Raw genomic sequence first — 22,102 nt, forward strand, 5'->3', positions numbered from 1 at the left:
CTGTTATCTTAACACATGATTTAACAGAATTACTGAATCAAAAGGTTTCAAACTACAATAAAGGGGTCCAGTGGTAAAGAATCCACCTTGCAACACAGGGAACGCGGGTTCGATCCCTGGGAACTAAGATCCACGTGCCGCAGGGCAACTAAGCCCGTGTGCTACAACTACTGAGCCTGTGCACCTCAACTAGAGCCCATGTGCCGCAAACTACAGAGCCCACGTGCTCTGGAACCTGCATGGCACAACTAGAGAGAAGCCATGCGCCACAACGAAAAAGGTCGTGCATGCCTCAACGAAGATGCCAGGTGCCACAACAAAGACCTGACGCAGCCCCCGCAAAAAAACAAAACCAAATTATATAAAGCAAGCTACACCTTGCTTAAAATTTACAAGCTATAAATAAAAGCACGTCCTATAAACATAAGGTCACTGATATTTCAAAACAAAAACATTTTCAAAAGGACCAGTTTCTGTTCTAAGCTTTGATGCCCAAATTTTGTTGTGTGTCTATAACATCAATAATATCTTTACAACTATAATAACACTTATGATATATACATATCTGTTCAGTTACTGATGGATACGCCAGAAAAACTGTTTGGGACCAGTTTTTATAGTCATGCATCTAATCACAAATGTTAAGAGGTGTAAGCCTTATTTTGATCCCAAATTTAAAAATAAACCAAAAAACTTTAGGCCTCATTTACTATATAAGGGATCTCTCAATTCATCCTCCTCATTCATAATCTTAGTAAAAAAAATCAGGGCTGGGTTTCATGTTTTGTGGAGGGGGGGTTTTACACAAGGCGGCAGCTACTGTACTATAATGGAAGTTAATTTGATTATTTTCATATTATGACTGCAACTAATTTTGCGCTCCTACAACTCCTGCTGACAGGCATTTTTTCCCGTTAGATTACAGCGAAACAACACTGCATCAGATCCTGAAGACCAAAGAGTGGGAAAAAGCCACATTCATAGAACAAATGTGATTCAACTGCTTTTCACAATAATGAAGGTCCCTTCCTCTACATCTAAATCTTTCTGCATGTTCCAAGAGAAATTAAAAGAGGAAATGCGACTATAAATAAATTGCCCTACACAATAAATAAGTAGTGAAGCAAGTGTCTTTATTTATGCTGTTTACTTAGCCTGGAAAGCCCTTCCCTTGCTTATTTCTACCTATTAAAATCCTCATTCTCACACTGCTTTCAGAAAGCCTTGCCCAAATTCTCAAAGCAGAGGTAACTGCACATTTGTAATCCCACAGCCCTGGATCTGTACTTCCAGTAAACCCCTTACTCCAGGCTGCTGTAGGGGAAATTCTAGATCAGAAAGTCCCTACTAGATTTCACTTTCCTAAAGATCTACTTAAGGCTCACAGTGTCTTGCATAGAGTAGAGATACAGTTAACATTGGATGAACTGAGGTTTTTTGCCTGCTTGTTTCTAAGTCTATTTCTAAAACAGGAAACTAACCTATCACACTTGATGTGGTTCCTCCTGGGCACCCAACTGTAGAAAGGCAGGGGCCGTTATTCCCAGCACTTGAAACATAAATTACGTTATGCTTCCACACAGCTTCACTAATTACTTCACATATTCTCCTGAAAGAGAGAGACAATTCCGCTGAACATATAAAACTGTCCCACTTTTCAAGAAATATATGACCATAATGTGAAAATATTTTCAAACATGGTGTATATGAAAAAACAAACCAAAACAAGGGTTCTAAGTAGCATAAGTAAGATGGTGGTCATGGATCAGGAGAGGTGCTTTAGAATCACTCAGGACATCCTCAAACTACATGTGCTGAGCTCCTACGCCCACAGTGTTTATAACACCAAACTACGCTCAAACGCACGGTTAAGTAAATTTCGGCACATCCACCATTGGTGGAACACGATACGGCCATCCCAAGAGATACACCCTCGTTGGGTTTTAGTGGAGGGAAGGAGTTAGGAGGCCCCAGGTTAAACATGGGGAAAATGCTAGATACAAAACTGAATATATGTGGGGAAAATAAACTACAAAAGGACCAAGAGCAAAGACTGAACCATTGGGCAGTGACTGGGTGGTGGGACAACAGGGGTCCACCTCCATCTACCACTTAAAGTATTCAGAAATGACTCCTTGGGAATCCACACACACAGTTGTGACAAGTGGCAAAGGTGAAAGTGGAAATAAGGCACTAAGAAGAACTTAAATGTAGGATTTAAAATATAAGAAATCTGGTTAGAGCTTGACAGTAAATAAGAAAAATGTACTGGTATTAATTAAAGGAGACAAAGTTAGACCACAAGGAAGAAAATGGGGTCAATATAAAAAAGGTAAAGGGCCAAGGACACTCCAAAGTGATAAATGTGAAGGAAAGAACGCTAGGGAAAGAAGACTTTAAAAGAAGGAATGTTAAAGGAGAGAAAGAAATACACTGAGGTAATCAAGCTACTGAAGCAAGAGAAAAAGGGGTGAGATTACCTTCATGGATGAAACAACTGAGAGAGAGGGTACTTGTGAGACATTCCTTTCCAGCCCCACAAGGGACTTAGTACCAGTGATCTGAGAAAATTAAGGTTTTTTTTTTTTTAACTTTTAAAAATTTTTATTTTTTATATTAACATAGAGTAAAATTGACTTTCTCTTTGGTGTACAGTTCTTCGAGATTTAACACATGTATAGCCTGTGCAACCACCACCATAAACACAGTAATAATTTTAGCACCTCATTAAAAAATCTCCCTGGTGTTATCTGTCCATTTGTAGTTACATGTTCCCTTCTAAGCCCTGGCAACCACTCATCATTCTTGATTCCAGTCATTGTGTCTTTTTCAGCATGTCACATAAATACAATCTTGAGATATACAAGACTGGGTGTATGTGGATAGTGGGTGTATGTGGATGGTGGGTGTATAGGGATGGTGGGTGTATGTGGGTGGTGGGTGTATAGGGATGGTGTGGTGTATAGGGATGGTGGGTGTATAGGGATGGTGAGTGTATAGGGATGGTGGGTGTATGTGGATGGTGGGTATAGGGATGGTGGGTGTATAGGGATGGTGGGTGTATAGGGATGGTGGGTGTATAGGAATGGTGGGTGTATGTGGATGGTGGGTGTATAGGGATGGTGTGGTGTATAGGTATGGTGGGTGTATGTGGATGGTGGGTGTATGTGGATGGTGGGTGTATAGGGATGGTGGGTGTATAGGGATGGTGGGTGTATGTGTGTGGTGGGTGTATGTGGATGGTGGGTGTATAGGGATGGTGTGGTGTATAGGGATGGTGGGTGCATGTGGATGGTGGGTGTATGTGGATGGTGGGTGCATGTGGATGGTGGGTGTATAGGGATGGTGGGTGTACAGGGATGGTGGGTGTACAGGAATGGTGGGTGTATAGGGATTGTGGGTGTATATGGATGGTGGGTGTATGTGGATGGTGGGTGTACGTGGATGGTGGGTGTACGTGGATGGTGGGTGTATAGGGATGGTCTGGTGTATAGGGATGGTCTGGTGTATAGGGATGGTGGGTGTATATGGGTGGTGGGTGTATGTGGATGGTGGGTGTATGTGGATGGTGGGTGTATAGGGATGGTGGGTGTATGTGGATGGTCTGGTGTACAGGGATGGTGGGTGTATGTGGATGGTGTGGTGTAGATGGATGGTGGATGTATAGGGATGGTGGGTGTACATGGATGGTGGGTGTATATGGATGGTGTGGTGTAGATGGATGGTGGGTGTATGTGGATGGTGGGTGTATAGGGATGGTGGGTGTATATGGATGGTGTGGTGGGGGAGTGGGGGAGAGGTGATCAATAAGTAAACACTCTAAATAAGGTAATTTCAAAGTTAGTACTATGAAGGACAAAGAGGTGAGGCAACATGAGGTCAAGGCTAAGCCAGTGGACTTGGCGGCAGGAAGATCCTGATGGCACAGGCATGGGGTGGGGCAGTGAGACATGCCCATGGAAAACAGTGAACATACGTAATAACTAAGTTTTGCTGGGAAAGTAAGTGAAGGCTGTGTGAAACGAAGAGGTTTTTTTAGTAAGTTAATTTTAAAGCTAGCAGGTACTAGAGCATGTCTGTGTAGTAATGACAACCCAGAAAAGGCAAGGGATGATGCTGGAGCAGTCTTTGAGGAAAGAGATGAGAGCCAGATCGTTAAGTGCCTGAGTGGCTTTCGATCCCGGCACTTCTTTCATTACAGAGCAAGGGAAGGCAGAAGGTTGGGTCAGACAGGTCACAGAAAGGGCATGGAGGTTCCCTCTGAGTGCTTCTGTTTTCTCTGGGAAAGAAAGACGTGAGGACATCAGCTGAGGAATGAAAGGGGAGGTCGCTGAAAGGCTCCGAGGAGAAAAGGAGGTGTAAAATGGCCGTCCAGGAGTGCAAGGGCACGTGCAGTGTGACCAAAGACGACGCTGATGAACATCTCCGATTCGCGGTCCTAAACAAAGTATGACATCAGTGTGACCTCCACAGACCCGGGCAGATGAGTTGTGGGATCACTGAAGGATCTTCCGGGCTTCCACAAGTCTAGATTTTGTCAGGAAAGTACACCTGGAAAAGGTCAGGCTGCGTGTGGATGAGGAATTCTAGTGACAGATGGGCCCTCGGGTCCACCTGGCTGGCTAGGAGGGGAAAACTACATCAAAGATGTGACTGTGGGAATGGGGGCGGGGTTCTCAGAGACAGACAGTTATCATCTACCCACCGAGTCTGCTCTTTTTCAGTTGTGATATCCAATCCAGTTCTAAAAAGCATTTAATACTTTTCATCAGCTAAGCTTCTATGGCTGACAAGTGCCAAAGAACACTCACCCAGAATTTGGCCAGTGAGTTGCTTCTCCATAGCTGTAGTTGACAAGATCACACTTATGATTTATAACCTCTATCATCTATTGAAAAGATTAAGAGTCCAGTTTAGGCAGCCATTTATAGAAACAGATGAGCCAGTACAATAAAGGCATGGAATCCCATAGTTTCTTAACCAATCGTATTCCAATTCAAATCTAAATTTATAAGTTATTCTCAGGCATATGGTTGATAAACTTAAAAAAATGTAGGAGGGAGTCACAGAGTACAGGAAGTAGTCAATAAGAAACAAACTAGCATTTGCAGAGCGGAGCTGGGGAGAGGAAGGGGGATGGAATGGTTCTTATTAAAGTCTAAATTTGCTAAAGTAAAATATAATTCATATGTTAAAATGAAATGCAGAATAATAAATTCTTCTCACACTGACGGAGCAAGCTGGCTAAGAGGTCTTTTTAATTTTTAAAGTAGCTCCAAACAGCTTCCTAAGGGATTTACTAGAAGTGAGAGCATAATGTAAATAATACTTTCATAGTTTCCAAAAAACTTTATCCTAATAATTTTCAATAAAAATATATAAATGAATTAAGCATTTTTGCTTTTAAAAACAAAGTCCTATACACCAAATACAGTTCCAATATTTTTTGTAAAGCCAGAGAACGATGATCATTAATCATTAGTCTTCGAAGTCAACAGCTCACAAACACTCACAGCTCTGATAAGGCCCGTGCCCGTTTCCATTGTGCTTAGTCTTGTATCACCAATCTTGATGGAAAGAATCTGAGCACCAGGAGCCACGCCATTCCGTTCAGGTTCTTCTGGAAAATGCCCGGCAGCTATACTGGCTACGTGTGTTCCGTGAGCTCCTAGAGGCAAAAAGGGGAGAAGATGACAAAACATCCTCAGAGACTCCAAGTTTTAACCATTAGATTCAATTTGCACATTATTAATCACAATAAAAGTCATAGAATAAAAATATAGTCTCACCTTAACATCTAACAGTGTATTATTATCTTAAGTCTCTTAACGATAATTCACAAAAAATGAATTACACACACTATTCTGCCATCCTGGATTCTACCCGTTTCACTGAGAGTGAAAATGTAAGCCACAAAGGTGAGAAAATATTTGCAACATATGTAACTGACAAAGAGCTTATATCCAGAACATAATCTTTCAAATTCAAAAGAAAAATGGGTAATACACTTGAAAAAGCATTTCCCAAAAGAGAATAACCAAATGGCAAATATATGTATGAAAAGATGTTTAACTCCATTAGTCACCCGGAAAATACAAACGAAAGCCACACTGAGATGCCTCTTACTACAGTTCTGAGCCTGACATGGCAACCGTGGGTGGGGCCATGCACTCACACTCTGCTGTGGGGCGCTAAGGGAGCAGCTGCTGTGAAGAGGAGCTCCGAGAGTCTTAAATAGGCAACCACCACACCCCACCAGTTCTCCCAGATACTGGTCAAATTAAACAAAAACATATTTCTACAAAGACCTGTACGCAACTGTTGAAACAATCCAAATGTGCATCAACAGATGAATGGATAAACAAACCATGGTGGATGCACATGACGAAACACTACTCAACAATAAGGAACAAGCCAGTTACAGTCACAATATGGATTCTGAAATAGGCAGGCAAAAAAAAATTTTTCTTCAATTCCATTTATATAAAATTCTAGAAAATGTAAAGTAATCTAGAGTGGACAGAAAGCAGTTCAGCGGCTACCTGAGGATGTGCGTGGAGACAGGGCTGGGTTATAAAGGAAGACATGCCAACTTTTGGGGGTGATGAATATGTTCGTAATTTTGACTGTGGTGATGGCGTCCTGGGTGTATGCACATATCAAAACTTACCAAACCGTGTGTATCCATATGTGCAGTTTCTTGTACTTCAGCTATACCTCAACAGAGCTTGGGGAGGGGGAGGGAAAGAGCTGGCTGTCCTACTTCACTCTCCTTCTCCCTCCCCAGAAGTAACCACTACCCTTACCCTGAAGCTGGTACGCACATTCTTCCCACCTATGTTTTCATATTTTTACCACACACACACACGCATAAACATAATATAGTACTGCTTGGCATGTTTAAAAATTTTATACAAATGTTTTACCATGAATAATTTTTTTCAGTAAAGTTTATGTATCTGAGATTTATGCATACAGGAATATGTAGATTTATTCATTTTCATTCCTATATAATGTATTCCACAGGATGAATAATACAAGTTTTTTAAAAAACCTATTCTTTTGTTGATGGGCATTTAAAAAGTTTACAACTTTTTCAAAATTATATAGAATGCTGTAGTGAGGATCCTTTTACCTGACTCTTTGCACTCAGGGGTGAATTTTCAAGGGTTAATATTTGGAGGTGAAATTACTGTTCATAAGATGAATTATGCTGATCTATTTTTTGTGGTTGGACCATGCTTATACTCCTCAAATGGAGCCTACATGGTTATGGCTTTAAAAAAAGCCAGGGAATTTCCAGGGAATCAAGTCACATCCATTATTCCAGACCTAGTTCTTTAGTAGGGATCATTCGATTAAATTCTCTATAAGGCTGCTTCTGGCTAGAAGAATTTGTCATCTGACCACTTTGTAAATTTATCTCTAGTTAGCAAATCTGAAGCAGAATACCTCCACTCGTCACTATGGAGAGCAGGTTTCCATCATCATATATATTAACGGAGTAATTCAACATCTCAGCTGTGCCAAAAGAGCCATATTCCTGGGCCTCTCTGTAATTTCTCAAAACAGTAGATTTACTCAAATCCCCGTCTTCATTTGAAGCAATGCAGGCTCTGTAAGATGAGAATAAAGAGTAGGTAATGAAATTTATCTTATTTTCTTACTTTTTAAAAAATCACACAATACTGCTTCTGGGATATCTTCTCACCACTCTATCTGCTTTTACCATAACAAACATGGCAACTGCCTGTTTCACGGAGTAGACAGTAAAGATTAGGTAAAATAACTTACAGGAACCAGCCCTTAAATGAAGTCATGTACAGAGAGCTTTAGGAACTGTCCTTCACGAAACTCCAGGCACAAGACCATCTATCTGCTTAAGGAATCAGACCAAAGCTTAGCCTCAACCTTTAGAATAGTTTAGGGTGATTCTGACAACACAGTTTAGGCCCTGCTTCCTTCTGATTCTTTTAGAACTGATTTCATGAATCCAACAGCATAGGTGGGCCCTCAAAGCTAGATGAACTATACGGAGCCTCGGACGCACATTTATAACAGCCTTAGGCAAACATTTGTTTTTCACAAGAAGCATTTTCTACAGTTTTATGGTTGTCCTCCTGTCTGCTCTTTCCTCATTTTATTAACTTTTTAATTTTTAAAATATATATTCCAAACACTTTAGAAGACAGTCTGATGAAAACTAAATAAATCTAAAACAGTCATAAATGAAACGTACGTCATTTAAGGGTCAACATTACATGTTTAGCTATTAGACCTTTCTGCTCGTTTTCTAAATAAGAACAACTGTGTTTTAACAAGCTAAGTACATCAATCACAATCGCTATAATGAATTAATGGAAGCCCACTAGTATAGTGTAGAGAGGGCGTTATTATAAATACTAAGGCATACATTTCATTAACACACTACAAAAGAAGAATTTGGGAAGAAGAATCTCTGAAATCATCGGTTTGTTTTTATGTATACTCCAATGTGTGCCTAAAATGATTTACGGCATTTCAAAAAAATAAGTACAATATAGCAAGACACAGGAGAATGAACACTTACGGGGAAAGTAAGGCATAGAGAAAACAAGCAGCACATCAAATGGAATCAGAGCTGAGGTTAGCGGATAAAACGTATGCCAACAAATCTTCCACATCTGCTAGCACCGTTGATGCCAAAAGCAGCACCGTTGATGCCAAAATTTAAGTACCTGGCCAGCCTCCATGCTGGAAATCACTCTCCAGTCCTCCCTTTCCCTCACACAGCCCATCACACACTAAACGGCTAACAGTTCCTCCATCATTCTCTGGATCTTTCCCCTCTACCCTCAACCCCCTTTCCTACCCTCTGCTCAGCTAACTTGTGCTGACCCTTCAATGACATCTCTCTTGACGCTTCCTAGTCAGGTTCAGATGTTCCCAGGGAGTACTTGCTTCCAGAGTCTAGAGTCCATGGAGCAGCTTCTAGAGAGTCTGCTTGGTACAAAGAAGCTATTTGCCAAATGGTGAAAGAAGGCATCAACATCTTCTAACAACATTCTCACAGCAAATACTGTGACACATTTCACAGCACTTCTTATAACCACCATCTACATGGAGGGACTCAACAATTCAAGCACCATATCAAAATATAAATACAGAACTTAGTGACTTCACTAAATAACTCCACAGAGGGCAAATGTGAACATGGTGCAAGGGTATACGTTTCTGAAGGTCTGTTTGGCTTAACTCAAGGGGCAGTTGTTAGAAGACAGAGAAGGCCTGTGGACAGGATTAGAGTACGTGTGTGTGAAAAGAATCCACACTTTTCATCAAACTCTCAAAGGAAAACTGAAACGAGGTCAAAAACCACTGAAAAGAAACCAATTAATAGTCTTTCCTTTACGTAGTCCTCTATAAATAGTGTTTCTCTGACCAGGTTTTGCTCCCTATTGAGGGACAGCACTTGACACTATGCATCCTGGCAAATACTTGAGTGCAGTCATACTAGGTTACCTGGTTAAGTGCAGAGACAGGGGTTTAACAATTAGTAGAATTGTGTCAAGCGGAGGGCAGACCTGACATTCTTGAAACAAAACAGACACTTAAGGTCACTTTACCTCCCCTCAGAAATGCTTGGCATTTCTGACATGAGACATGAGAACACCTGCAGACAGTGCCGAGATTTGCCTTAAGGTGATTCAAGATCTTTAAGATTCGCTTCAAAAAATTCTGGATCTAACTCTGAGGTGGGGTGGGGGAATCAAAGTCCCATACAATATATAGTACTGTGCAAAACAAGTTAGATTATTTCTAGTAGCACTTGAAGGCATGATTCTGCTGTGTTTTTCATTGATTATACTAACATTTTCTAAAATGTTTTCTAGTTATCACAGATTTCACTTCACTTAATATTTGATTAAATTTCATTTCCAACACAAAAATTCTTCAAGATGTCTCAGCATACTGTTGACAAACTATTACACTTATCACTTTCTTTGTCAATTGCCTTAAAGACCAAGAAAACTTTCTGGAAACATACACTGGCCCCCTGGACATCCTAACCCCAAGCCATTCCCCTTAAGACAACGTAGTCCGCAGTGCTTTCAGCATCTATAGAAACACTTTAATTGAAACCACCTACTGCTCCACTACCCAATCCCCGCTAACATTAAAGTATTTCCTTAAGTCCTTTTGCGTGTTTGGTAGTAAATTTTCCGTGTCACTGAATTTTGTATCTAGTATTTTCCTCACACTTAACCTTACCTCCTCTCCCATGACAAAAATCACTGAAGGTTTATGACTGGGAATGACTGTATCGTGTTATACCACGGGGTAGATGTCCCAAAATTTACTAAACCATATGTTTGAACAACTTTTTAATATTACAAACACTTGATCAAAGCTTCTGCAAAGCTTTTGGAAAAGAACTGTTCACAATGTGTGCACGCCTGCACATATACACACACCAAAACATACTACAATACATGGAAAAGTTGCATGAATATCAACTATCATCTAGATTGAAATATTGTTATATGCAAATATTTTATTACCACTTTCAGGCCCAAATGGAGTAGAGATTTCCTATTCAACTGACAATTTTATATACCCATTATCAAAGATGAGTTATTACCCACATCTGTGAGAGGAAAGCCCCCTTTTAAGTCGGTGCATTATAAACTAAATAACAAGAGACAGCAATCAAATCACCATATCTTGTTCTGTGTTTGCCACATCTCGGGAAACAATTCTTTGCATATGAGCAGGGACTCAAACTACAAAACAATTTCTGGAAGGGTCCCTGGTTTATTGTGGCGACCCTGAAACATGTACATGCCCAAATATCTGTATTAAGAACATATTCCTGCTTCTACACAGATCGTAATTCAAGAAGACACACTAGCTGACATAAAGGAACACAACTTCAGTGTATGATTCACTAAGAAAGAAAGAAGAAAATGTATGTGATAGGTAACTTGGTATAAATCATCATTATTAGTAGTAGTAGAAGCAGCAGATACAGCTTACCCTTATCCAGTACCTACTATGTCTAGAAACATCAAATTTACAAAACCCTCTAAGGAGGTACGATTATTATCCCAATTAACAGATGAGGAAATAGGCCTAGAGAGGTGCAGATAAAGCATTCAAACTCACATGCTAGGATTCCGTCTCAGATCTGAGCTCTAACGCTGCCGCCCGCATCACGCTGCCTTGCTTCAACTTAGCTACTAGGTCTCTGTTGGTAAATCTTTACCCAACTTTCCTCCTCTGCCCTTAAAAGTTTTATAGTAGATGCTTTGCAACATCCTCGTGCACTTACTTTCCAAACTGCCCAGCTTCAATCAGGAACATTTCTACATACACCAATCATCAACCTGCTAATATTATCTGTTTAATGACTACTATCTGGTTAATGAAATAAGATTCTTTAAAACAGCTAAGGGTCAGCTTCCGCGTCTAAAATACTAAGAGGTTCAAAAGGCTTATCTAAAACTACCCAAAAGCCAATTTGGCCCTCAAGTAGCTTTGCTTGGAGATATTAATGTCACATAAACCAAATCTCTGGGCAGTTCTGAGGGTTTAATGTTCTTCAGAGCAGATAAAATGATTTTTAAATGAAGAACTGGAAACACACTGCTTACCCCCAGGTCTCACCATCATGCCACACCAAGCAGTCATATACAGGGCCAGGATCACTGTATTTTTTCTCAAAAGAGTTAAGCAATTCCACTTGACTCTGAAGCTCCTCCTTGATTAGTTTATTTGCCTAAACAATTAGAACAGACATTAATATTAGCACATTTTGTGCTCTTGAAAGGTGATATTAACATACAACCAAAGACACAGTGTGACCCAATAGTAAAGTCATTTTACCCTGGAAAAATGTAAGAAAATTTTCTTTTTATATCTGTGCAACTTGTAGTCCAGTTTAGTGGCAGTAACAATTAAAATATTAAACAGTAAAAAATACTTCTTTTACTCACTATCATATTCAGTCACTCCCTACAGCTGCTTTGGGAAAGACACGGTGCTACACGGTGGTGCTATCATTTGGCCAAGGGTGTTGGTCACATACCTATAATTGTATAATTCATTTCCAAAAGTAATGCTAAAATTGTTATAAAATAGTTTCTCTATCGACTTTTAGATTTTTATATCAGGAACATTTCCATTTCAAATTTGTTTCTTAAGAACCCAAATAAATAACAGGAACCATGAATAGTCGTACCTCTTTTAGAATTCACTAAGTTAAGTACATACTATGTTCATGACCAAGTACATACAAGCTGCTATTCAACCACTTTCATCTACAAAAATGGGAAATTCATATGCTTCAACCTAGGCACTTTTTTAAACTACATACTATATTAGACTGCCCTACATTCACCTGAATAGTCCTCATGAATAAAAATTTAAGTTTCACACGTTCCCAAAATCTGAAGTTGTGCTTCATTTTTATTTATCCAATATATTCAACATTTACTCCTCCTTAAGGAAAAAGACAATTATATAAACAATTCTGGCATACAATATAAAAAGGATAATTAAATTCAGATCCCTCTTCTATAAAGTTCGTTGTCTATATGTAGCACCTGAAATACTACATTTCACGTCTCCAATAGGAGGCTGAAGAACAAATCTTGATCTAATAGAAGATTATACAGCTGTTAAAAAAGGATGATGTACACAGATTAATAAAAGTTAAATGTGTACGTAGATCTATGCAGGCCAGTGGTCCTTGACCCAAGCTGCATGTTAATTAAAGCTCCTGAAGAGTTTTAAAAATGCTTGCCTCCCCTGCAAGGTTTTGATTTAATTCCTCTCTAGGGCAAAAGCACTGACAGTTTTTAAAGCTCCTGATGTGACTCTAATATGCAGCTAGGGCTGAGAACCACTAATACAATTGTATTTCTGATTAAGAAATGCACGCCATTAGAAGCCTAAATAGACATTTCTCCAAAGGAGACACACGGATGGCCAAAAGGCATGTGAAAAGATGCTTAGTATCACTAATTATTAGAGAAATGCAAATCAAAACTACAAAGAGGTTATCACCTCACACTGGTCAGAATGGCCATCATCAAAAAGTCTACAAATAATAAATGCTGGAGAGGGTGTGGAGAAAAGGGAACCCTCTTACACTGATTGTGGGAATGTAAACTGGTGCAGCCACTATGGAAAACAGTATGGAGATTCCTTAAAAAACTAAAGATAGAGCTACCATATGATCCAGCAATCCCACTCCAGGGCATATACCTGGAAAAGACGAAAACTCCAATTCGAAAAGATACATGCACCCCAGAGGTCATAGCAGCACTATTTACAATAGCCAAGACAAGGAAGCAACCTAAATGTCCATCAACAGATGAATGCATAAAGAAAATGTGGTACATATATACAATGGAATATTACTCAGCCATAAAAAGGAACGAAATAATGTCATTTGCAGCAACATGGATGAACCTAGAGATTATCATACTAAGTGAAGTAAATCAGAAAGAGAAAGACAAATACCATATGATACACTTACATATGGAAATCTAAAAAAATGATACAAATGAACTTACTGACATAACAGAAAAGACTCACAGACACAGAAAACAAATTTATGGTTACCAAAGGCGGAAGGCAGGAGGGACAAATTAGGAATTTGGGATTAACAGATACACACTATTACACATTAAATAGATAAACAAGGACCTACTGTATAGCACAGGGAACTATATTCAATATCTTGTAATAATCTATAATGGGAAAGAATCTGAAAAAGAATATATATATATGTATGTGTAACTGAATCACTTTGCTGTACACCTAAAACATTGTAAATCAACTATACTTCAATAAAAAAATTCATTAGAAGAAAAGAAATGCATGCATTAAAAGAAAAATTCAGAAGGACGAATGTCAGGTTGCTGTTACCATCCCTGGGCGGTGGCATTTCAGAGGCTTTCACTTGCTAAACTTTACATACCTGTGTTGCCCGAAAGTTTCTGCAGCTAGCACTCATTATTTTCATACTAAACCAAGAATTATTTTCATTTTATAAACTGATTCACAAAGTGCAACGGCAAGGATGTTGAACAATGGGAGCTCTCGTACGCTTCCTGTGGAACTGGTACGATCACTTTATGACCCATCAAAAGACAGGCACAAGAATTTTCAAAATAGGATTTTTCATAATAGCCAAAAACTGAAAACAAAGCAAGTACCAATCTGCAGAATGGATACATAAATCGTGGCCCATCAATTATATAGCAAGGAAAGTAAACTACTGCAACACCCCACACATGGAGGAATCTCACAAAAAACATCGAACGGAAAGCAGCTATGCATAGAAGAACACACACTGTATGATTCCATTTTACAAAATTCAAAACAGGTTAAAGCCGTTCGATAAGTGTCGGAAATCAGGATGGTGGCTGCTTTGGGGAGGAAGCAGCAGTGAGTAGGAAGAGGCAAGAGAGGGGCTGGGGTGCTGCATATATGGGGTGCTCACTTTGTGACAATTCATGACAATACACTTAGGAGTTATGCACTTGTACGTGTGTGTATTCTATGTTTGTTAAGACCTTTTAAACAACTGATAGACACATATGTAAACTGACTTCAGGAAAAATAAGCAAAGAAAAATTAGTAAAAGTAAACAACAAAAAACTTGTGAAAAAGAGTCTATTAATTCTCTAAGAACTCTTAATTCTCTGAGAACATGGTAACGTTTAAATAAAAGCGACTAGCACCAACTTGGGAAGGGCAATTGTTGGCAACGTCGAATTCTTCCTGCTTTCGACAGGCTTCTGCAAGGGCAACTCTGTGAACAGGGTCCCACATTTTTTCCTTCCGTTCTTTCTGGAAAGACAGAAAAATGACTTTCCAATGAGGCTGACAAATATTCAGGTAAACCTAGATAGTCGTTTACAGTTGTTATGAGCTAGGATGCTATACAATTCTCCTATAAAGGTTAAAAAAATCATTTATAATCAAGCTGATAAAGCAATGGATCAGTTATAAAACACTGATTAGCTAACTCACCACAACTAGGTTTTAAGAGAACAAGTTTACCAAGGCACAACCAAATGTATTTTTACACATCATATGTCCCAATTTAAATCCTTCCCTTCTCCGAGAATAACTAATACCATGTCAGGTGACTGAAATCCCAGTCATTTGAAGAAAACGTTTATTTTGAACCCTTACAGAATTGGGAAATGCCTTCAGCCAAGAGCAAGCAGAAGACAGGAGTAAGAGTGCCTGCAGTTGCATTTTGATGGACCTGCCAGCTTCCTCAATCTCCTTCCTCTCTAGCCTGTTTTTTTCCCCATCCTCTTGATAGGGGATCCGCTTTCATTTAACCACTCTATTTGTATGTTAATTCGTACCTTAACACAGTTGATTAAATTTAATATAGTGCATAAAAATACTATGCATTTCAGCCTGAAATTTTAAAATAAAATAGTATCCAATAAAAGTTGAGTTAAGTGCATTTATTTTTTGTATTTTTTTTTCCAGAATGATTGGAATCTGACAAATAAGTCAAGGTTATATATGTAAAGTACTGAGTAACTTCCTATGGTTCACTGACCCCTGGAGAAGCAAATCACAATACTAGATTAGATAAAAGGGCCCACAGGTCTTACCCGTGAGGCCCCTTTGCCAGGATCACATCTTGTTTTATAGCTGAAACCTGTATGGGCTACTAGTGTCAGCAGTCCTCTAAAGAAGCACTGTCCAATACGGCAGCTACTGGCCACATGTTGCTATTAAAACTTAAATTTTAAAATATTACATAAAATTAAAATTTCATTTCCTTAATCATACTAGCCACATTTCAAGTTCTCAATAGCTACTTGTGGCTCATGGCCACCATGATGGATGGATAATGAACATTTCAAACCTTTCCATCGTCACTGAAAGGTCTATTACGTTGTCTTAAAGCAGGCTCCTTCTCTTTCAATTCACAGTTCTTATCTCTCTAATGACAGACTGTGTTTCCTATCCTTCAGCTGCTTTAGGTCTGAGTAATTCTTTCCCTAATACTGAATGATGACTGGGATCAAGCAAGCTAGGTAAAGACTAAGAAAATGGGACAAATTACCACAGAAACAATAGGAACGGGAATAAATAGGGCAATCCACTTTAAATCGACTGTCTTTAACTTCTCTGAAGTTAAAAAAAAGTCCTTCAAATATCCAATGAAAGCATATCCCATCTCCCAGAAAAACACAAATACACAAAATTTGAATATAATTTCAAGGTACTCACAGATTCCCTAAACTTATCCATGTATCCAAGATTAAGAACCATGAATGGGTGACATTCCACTGAACAGAATCTTGCTTTAAGCAGTCACCATTTGAAAGCCTCCCAGACCCCCCAAACAATTAAGTTAGTGAGATTTTAGGAAATGTTTTTCTTCAGTATGAATAAAATTTGAGGAAGAAAAGAAGTCACTGATACTAGATGGCACGTTACCTGTATTCTTTCCTTGAGAGCCTTTGGATAGAAATCATAGCCGTTTTTTATGCCAATGTGGTATCTGCCTGAGGGATTTGTCCAGCTCGCAGGAATCTATAAAAAATAAAAAGTAAATTTCTCACTCACTAAATGCTTCCCAATTCTAATAATATAGCACTGGGGAAAAAGGTATTCGAATGGCTCAACTTGGATGAGCAGGCTCATATGTTAGAGCAACATTTTTAATATTCTAAGTTGCCACTTAATATCTCTCTGGCTCTTTTTTTTTTATCAATGAGATGGTTTAAGGAGAATATCTTTCATTTACACAATGCTTTATAAAGTGCTTTCAACATCACATTAAACCACTAAGACCTTCAATTCCCAAGCATCAAGGACACCTCACCTCCCCCTTCACCACTCCATTGCCCATCAACCAGGGGGGAGGGAAGCCACTTACAGAACCTCTCCACCCTTAGATTTCCCATTAAGAAAAAGAACTTCTCTCTCCTCTACAATACTATAGGGATACGCCCAGATACTAAAAAAAAAACAGGTCTTTGAGTTCTTAAGAAAAAAGTTCTATAAAATCACGTTAATTACATATAACATCTTACAATAGTTTTTCCCACTATCTCAAAGTATTTAAAACTAACACTTCCAGCTTTTAATTAACAGAATGATGTAAAGAGTATGCCCAGTTTACAAACAGAGAAAGCAAAGAAGCAAAAAGAAATTAAATTGCTGGCCCAAACAACAAAAAGGTTGAAAAGAAAACTGGAATCTAGTTCTATCACAGAGACAAAAACTTGGTGTAAGGGATATGGATTTTAAAGTCAGATAAACCTGGCAGTGTGCCCAAACTCTGCCACTAACCAGGTGGGACCTACAGGCTTCTGCTTCCTCATGTGCAAAGGGAAGAAAATAATCTTTACCTTCCAATTTGCATGAATAATAAGATGCATGAACATCAACTAACTGGAAATGTCAATCAAGACAACGGGGACCCTTCATACTCTTTGTCATCACAGGACCCACGATCACTAAAAACAGCTTTTAAATGCGTACAGATTATGAAGCTGAACCATCAACCACTCAGAGCTTGTGGACTGACTGGTGGTTCTTACTTGTGCAGGATCTTTAACCGACTCTTCCTCAAGTCCCTCTTCGTCAAATTATTCCCCAGGTAGGAAGTCTCTGAAGGAAATTTTCTCACAACTAAATACAGGAAGACAATCATTCACAGCACTTCAAAAATCTACTGACTTTAAAAAGCACATGCTCATCAGCGATCTTTTCTCAATCAACTGGATATCTGGAGTTTGTGAAATTTCAAATATGCTGGCACACAAACCAGTGCTTTTCATTCAAAGCTTATCAGCTTTCTTTAGAGAATAGAGATTCTTAACTCTAACATTCCTGCAACAGCCTGTGACATAACCACAACAATAAATAAAGCGCTGCAACAACAAAAAGGTAAGTAGTCACTAGCTGGCAAATCCAAAGACTACTTCATCACAGATGTCTCACGACACAGGTGGCTTTGTAACCCTATACGCTAGCGACAACTTCTTTGTGCAAAGAGATTACAAAAAGCTGTGAAATGCCAAAGGATTAAATGGAATAACTAATTAAAATGACTGCAAAATAATCAGGTGTTAAGACAACCACAATTACTTAAAATACGTATATAATACAATAAAAGTAATCCAACAGACATAACTTATATTTAATCAAAATGAGACCAAATTCTGCAGGGTCCATGAACAAGATACTTCTCAAATCACGACTATATATTTTCCTCAAAGTAAAGGCAGACTAGTTACTTACAAAAATTGAGCTAAAAAAAAAAAATCAGAAAATATAAATTATGTATAATCATGGCTCTGGCCAGCTAACCTTAACCAAGTCAGAGTGAAGCTAACTTTACTCCGAGGCAATTATGGAGTATGTCATTTTACATATTTGAGTATTTCATAATATGAAGTTACTTTTGGTCTCTTTTAAGAATCAAAGTGCTTATTTTGACCATTTTAAGCTGCTCTCTTTAAAAAGAGTTTTAATTACGTGGTAACCACAATGTGGTAAGACCGATTTTTAAATGAGAAACAGAATCTCTTTAATTTCTAATTACACCTCATTTCCCCTGACTCTTTTTTAAAGAGAGGATTCTTAACGAATTGAAGGTTCTCTTCATGAGACAAGTGTCATCATGAGTTGTTAACGTTCCACGCAGGAAAATCTGAGTTTCTGCCTCAGAACTGTACTTCAGACTTGTCAGCCTCATGGTCCTGCCAGGACACATGGACCCTCTTTCCTTCAGCTATCACTGCATCTAACTACAGTGCTAAACCTGGCCAAGGCATTCACGGTCTCTGGACTAACCGTTTTTTTACCATGTAAGGCTAAATATTGATGATTTTAAAAACTGACTTCAAGTTAAATGTGGTAAAGTTTTAGAAAGCGCTGTGCTCCCTTCCAAATGCTACTAAAATTAGAATAAGGAAAAGGAAAAAACCAAAAACCCAAAGGACAAAGAATGGGCAATGAGGCTTTAGAAGCCAAAAGTCACCACATTTTGAAAGTTGCAAAGTAAAAAGAAGGCACTGAAAATTAGTGGGGCAACTATGGAATTTTAATACATGGTGTTGGGACAAGTGGGTCTTCAGATGGAAAAAAGGATACAGGACTCTTATTTCAAACTAAGCATTAAATCAATTCCAGGTGACTTCTAAGAACAAATATGAAAAGAAGAACGATGAAAGTTTTCAGAAAATAAATATGGGAGAATATCTTCATGATTTGGGGACAGGAAGGATTTTTTTTTTTTTTTTTGCTATCAAATACGATTTTAAAGAACTCAAAGCAGTCCATCATATTTACTCAGACATTTTGCTTCTTTTGCTAGTCCTTCATTTCTGCTGCTCCATGTTTTCTTCCTGTCTGAAAAGCCTCTTTTTACTATTTTTTAAAAGTGTATCTGCTGGCTATAAATACTCTTAGATCTACCTTATCTGGGAACGTCTTTATTTCACCTTTTCCCCGAACATATTTTCACTGGATATAGAATTTGCAATCGACAGATCTTTTCTTTCTGCACTGGAAAAATGTTGTACCACATCCTTCTGGCCCCCAGGGTTTCTGATGAGATAGCTAAAGTCATTTGAGTATCTTTGCCATCTATACAATGGGCCCCTTCTCTCTGGCCATTTTCAAGATTTTTTTTCTTTGTCTTTCATTTTTGGCAATCTGATTAGAATGTTTCTGGGCATGAATTTCTTTTGGTTTATCTTACCTGGGGTTCACTCAGCTTCTAGAATTGGTAGGTTTATATCTTTGCCACACTTGGGAGATTCTCTGCCACTATTTTTTCAAATATTTTTTTTCCAGCAGCACACTCCTCTTCCTCCTTCTTGGGGTCTGATGATGCAAATATGTGACCATTTGTTATTGAGCTACAAGCTCCCAAAGCTAAGTTAGCTATTTTTCAGTGTTTTTCTCTTCAGTATTCAGAATGGATATTCTCCACTGGTTGATCTTAAAGTCCACTGACTCAGACTCCTCCGTCATCTCCATTCTGCTACTACATCCACCCAGTGATGCTTTCTTAAAATTTCAGTCATTTTAAGTTTCAGTTCTAAAACATCCATGTGAGTGTTTTTACAGTTTCTATATCTTTGCTGAGTGTATTAGTTATTGCTGTGTTATAAATACGACAAACTTTGTGACTTAAGAGAACACACTATTTACAATCTTACACATTCCATCAATCAGAAGCTGGCACAGCTTAGCTGGATCCTCGACTTGGCTTCAACCGAGGTGCTGGCCAGGGCCCTACTCTCATTTGGCACTTGACTGGTGATGGAGTTCGCTTCCCTCTGTCTGTGAGACTGAGGGCCACTGATTCGCACTGGTTGTCAGCTGGAGGAAGGACTTCTTAAGACACAAAAAGCCCCAAACAAAAAGGCAAAAGATTGATATCCAGCTACATCAAATTTAAGAACTCCTACTCATCAAAAGACATCATCTGGAAAGTGAAAATATGAGTACAGAGTGGGAGAAGACTCCCGAAACACATGTAACCCAAGGACAGGTAATCCCACAAATCATAACAACTCAGTATTAAAAACAAAGGGCAAATGAACTCGAAGAGGCACTTCACAAAAGAGGAAATCCAAATGTCTAAGCAACATATGAAAAGGTGCTCAATCATATTAGTAATTAGAGGAATGCAAATTAAAACCACAACGTGATACAGCTAGATTCCCAGCCTATAAGCAAAATTTTAAACGCCTAAAAACACCAAGCGTTATTAGCAGTGCAACTATTAAAACTCCTATATACAGCTGGTGGAAATGTATTTTAGTACAAACACTTGGAAAAACTGTTCGGCATCACCTAGTAAAGGTGTATCTCTATGACTCAGCAATTCCACTCCTAGAGGTACACATCCTAGAGCTATCTGTACATGTGTGCACAGGATTTGTTTGCAAGAATGTTCTCTAAAGAACTGTTAGTGACAGCTCCAAACTGGAAACAACTCAACTGTTCCCCAGCAGAATGGACAGAATGTGGTGCATACAAACTATGTCACAGGCACAGCAATGAAACTCAACACATCATTGCTCCATACAAATCATGGCTGAATCTCATAAATCTTGCAAACACCCAGGAAAAGAAGACATGAAATGACACACAAATGAGGCCATTCATATAAAGGTCACAGTAGGCAAAACTAACAAATATATTCCATGTATCCACATAGAGATGGTAAAACTGTAAAGGAAAGCAAAGAAGAGATTATCACAAAAGTCAAAATGCATTGTGATCTGGAGAACACAGAAAGCTTCTGAGGCCTGGCAACGCTCTCGGTCTTATCTGGGTGGATAAAATGGCGTCTGTTTAAATTACTCATTAAACTGAACATGTGTGTTTCATGCACTTTTCTTCTTGCCTGTACAATTTACCATGAAAGGTGTTATCCTTCTATTCACTCTTTTGCTTCTACCTGCTCCTACGAGTACCGCTGGCCATAAGTAATGGACTACCAGTTTCTCAAGACAGCTTAGAACAGCATCCGTAGAGAATGAGACGGCAGGAATCTTCAAAGCACCTAACTGTCATTGATCTTAAACTGGCAGAAGAATTAGACATTAACCGTCAGCAGTTTACAGGCTATTTGGAAGAAGCAGAAGTAGAATACAGGTATTTGACTCATTTTAAAGCACGGTTAAATCAAAGAAACTTGAAGGCTTTACTGTGTTGCTTTCTGAAAACTCTGTACTAAAGAGTTCTGAGAGATCCCACTAGCTAGAATCCCAGTGACTAACAACATTATTCTTTTTAATGACTACTGCAAAATATCTGAACACCTGCACATGCTTGAAAAAAAATTAACTGAACATGTGTGTAACTATGGTCTGTGTATGGCTGGAGAAGGGAACTGTAACCAAGAAGACGGGTGGAAAGTCGGTATGAGGACCAATTGGTCCCCAGCTGCCTACCCCCACATCCTGCATGAAGGTGATGAGCGACAGCTGGGATGTGAACTCTCTAGAGAGGTCTACATCCTCTCTAGAGAGGATGGGAGAGACGAGGCACAGTGAAGAGTCTGCAAGAACTCTCCCCGGGTGCCTTTCAAGGCTCAGGTCCCCAG

General features: G+C 38.9%; 1 protein-coding gene across 7 annotated transcripts in view; it reads right to left on the reverse strand.

Annotated features, from left to right (window-relative positions):
• Positions 1 to 22,102, reverse strand: part of TPP2 (tripeptidyl peptidase 2) — a 67,939-nt gene that overhangs the window by 34,484 nt on the left and 11,353 nt on the right. For 4 of the 7 annotated variants that reach the window (XR_004023934.2, XM_022576817.2, XM_030762606.2 and 1 more), the window contains exons 3-9: positions 16,465 to 16,560; positions 14,737 to 14,841; positions 11,634 to 11,758; positions 7,453 to 7,616; positions 5,514 to 5,668; positions 4,812 to 4,888; positions 1,482 to 1,609 (exon numbers count right to left, since the gene is read on the reverse strand). Coding sequence is in view for 6 of the 7 variants with exons in the window: in XM_022576817.2 (XP_022432525.1) it covers positions 1,482 to 1,609; positions 4,812 to 4,888; positions 5,514 to 5,668; positions 7,453 to 7,616; positions 11,634 to 11,758; positions 14,737 to 14,841; positions 16,465 to 16,560 (850 nt within the window). In the remaining variant the exon portion in view is untranslated. Of the gene's footprint in view, positions 1 to 1,481; positions 1,610 to 4,811; positions 4,889 to 5,513; positions 5,669 to 7,452; positions 7,617 to 11,633; positions 11,759 to 13,696; positions 13,754 to 14,709; positions 14,842 to 16,464; positions 16,561 to 17,573; positions 17,665 to 19,741; positions 19,867 to 22,102 lie in introns of all 7 variants that reach the window. The other 3 variants (XM_089899394.1, XM_089899393.1, XM_089899392.1) reach the window with 3 other exon arrangements.

This window comes from Delphinapterus leucas, chromosome 18 (genome assembly GCF_059928025.1).
Source record: "Delphinapterus leucas isolate spDelLeu-1000000601 "Yukka" chromosome 18, BTC_Dleu_Yukka2, whole genome shotgun sequence".
In the NCBI taxonomy this organism is placed as follows: domain Eukaryota; kingdom Metazoa; phylum Chordata; class Mammalia; order Artiodactyla; family Monodontidae; genus Delphinapterus; species Delphinapterus leucas.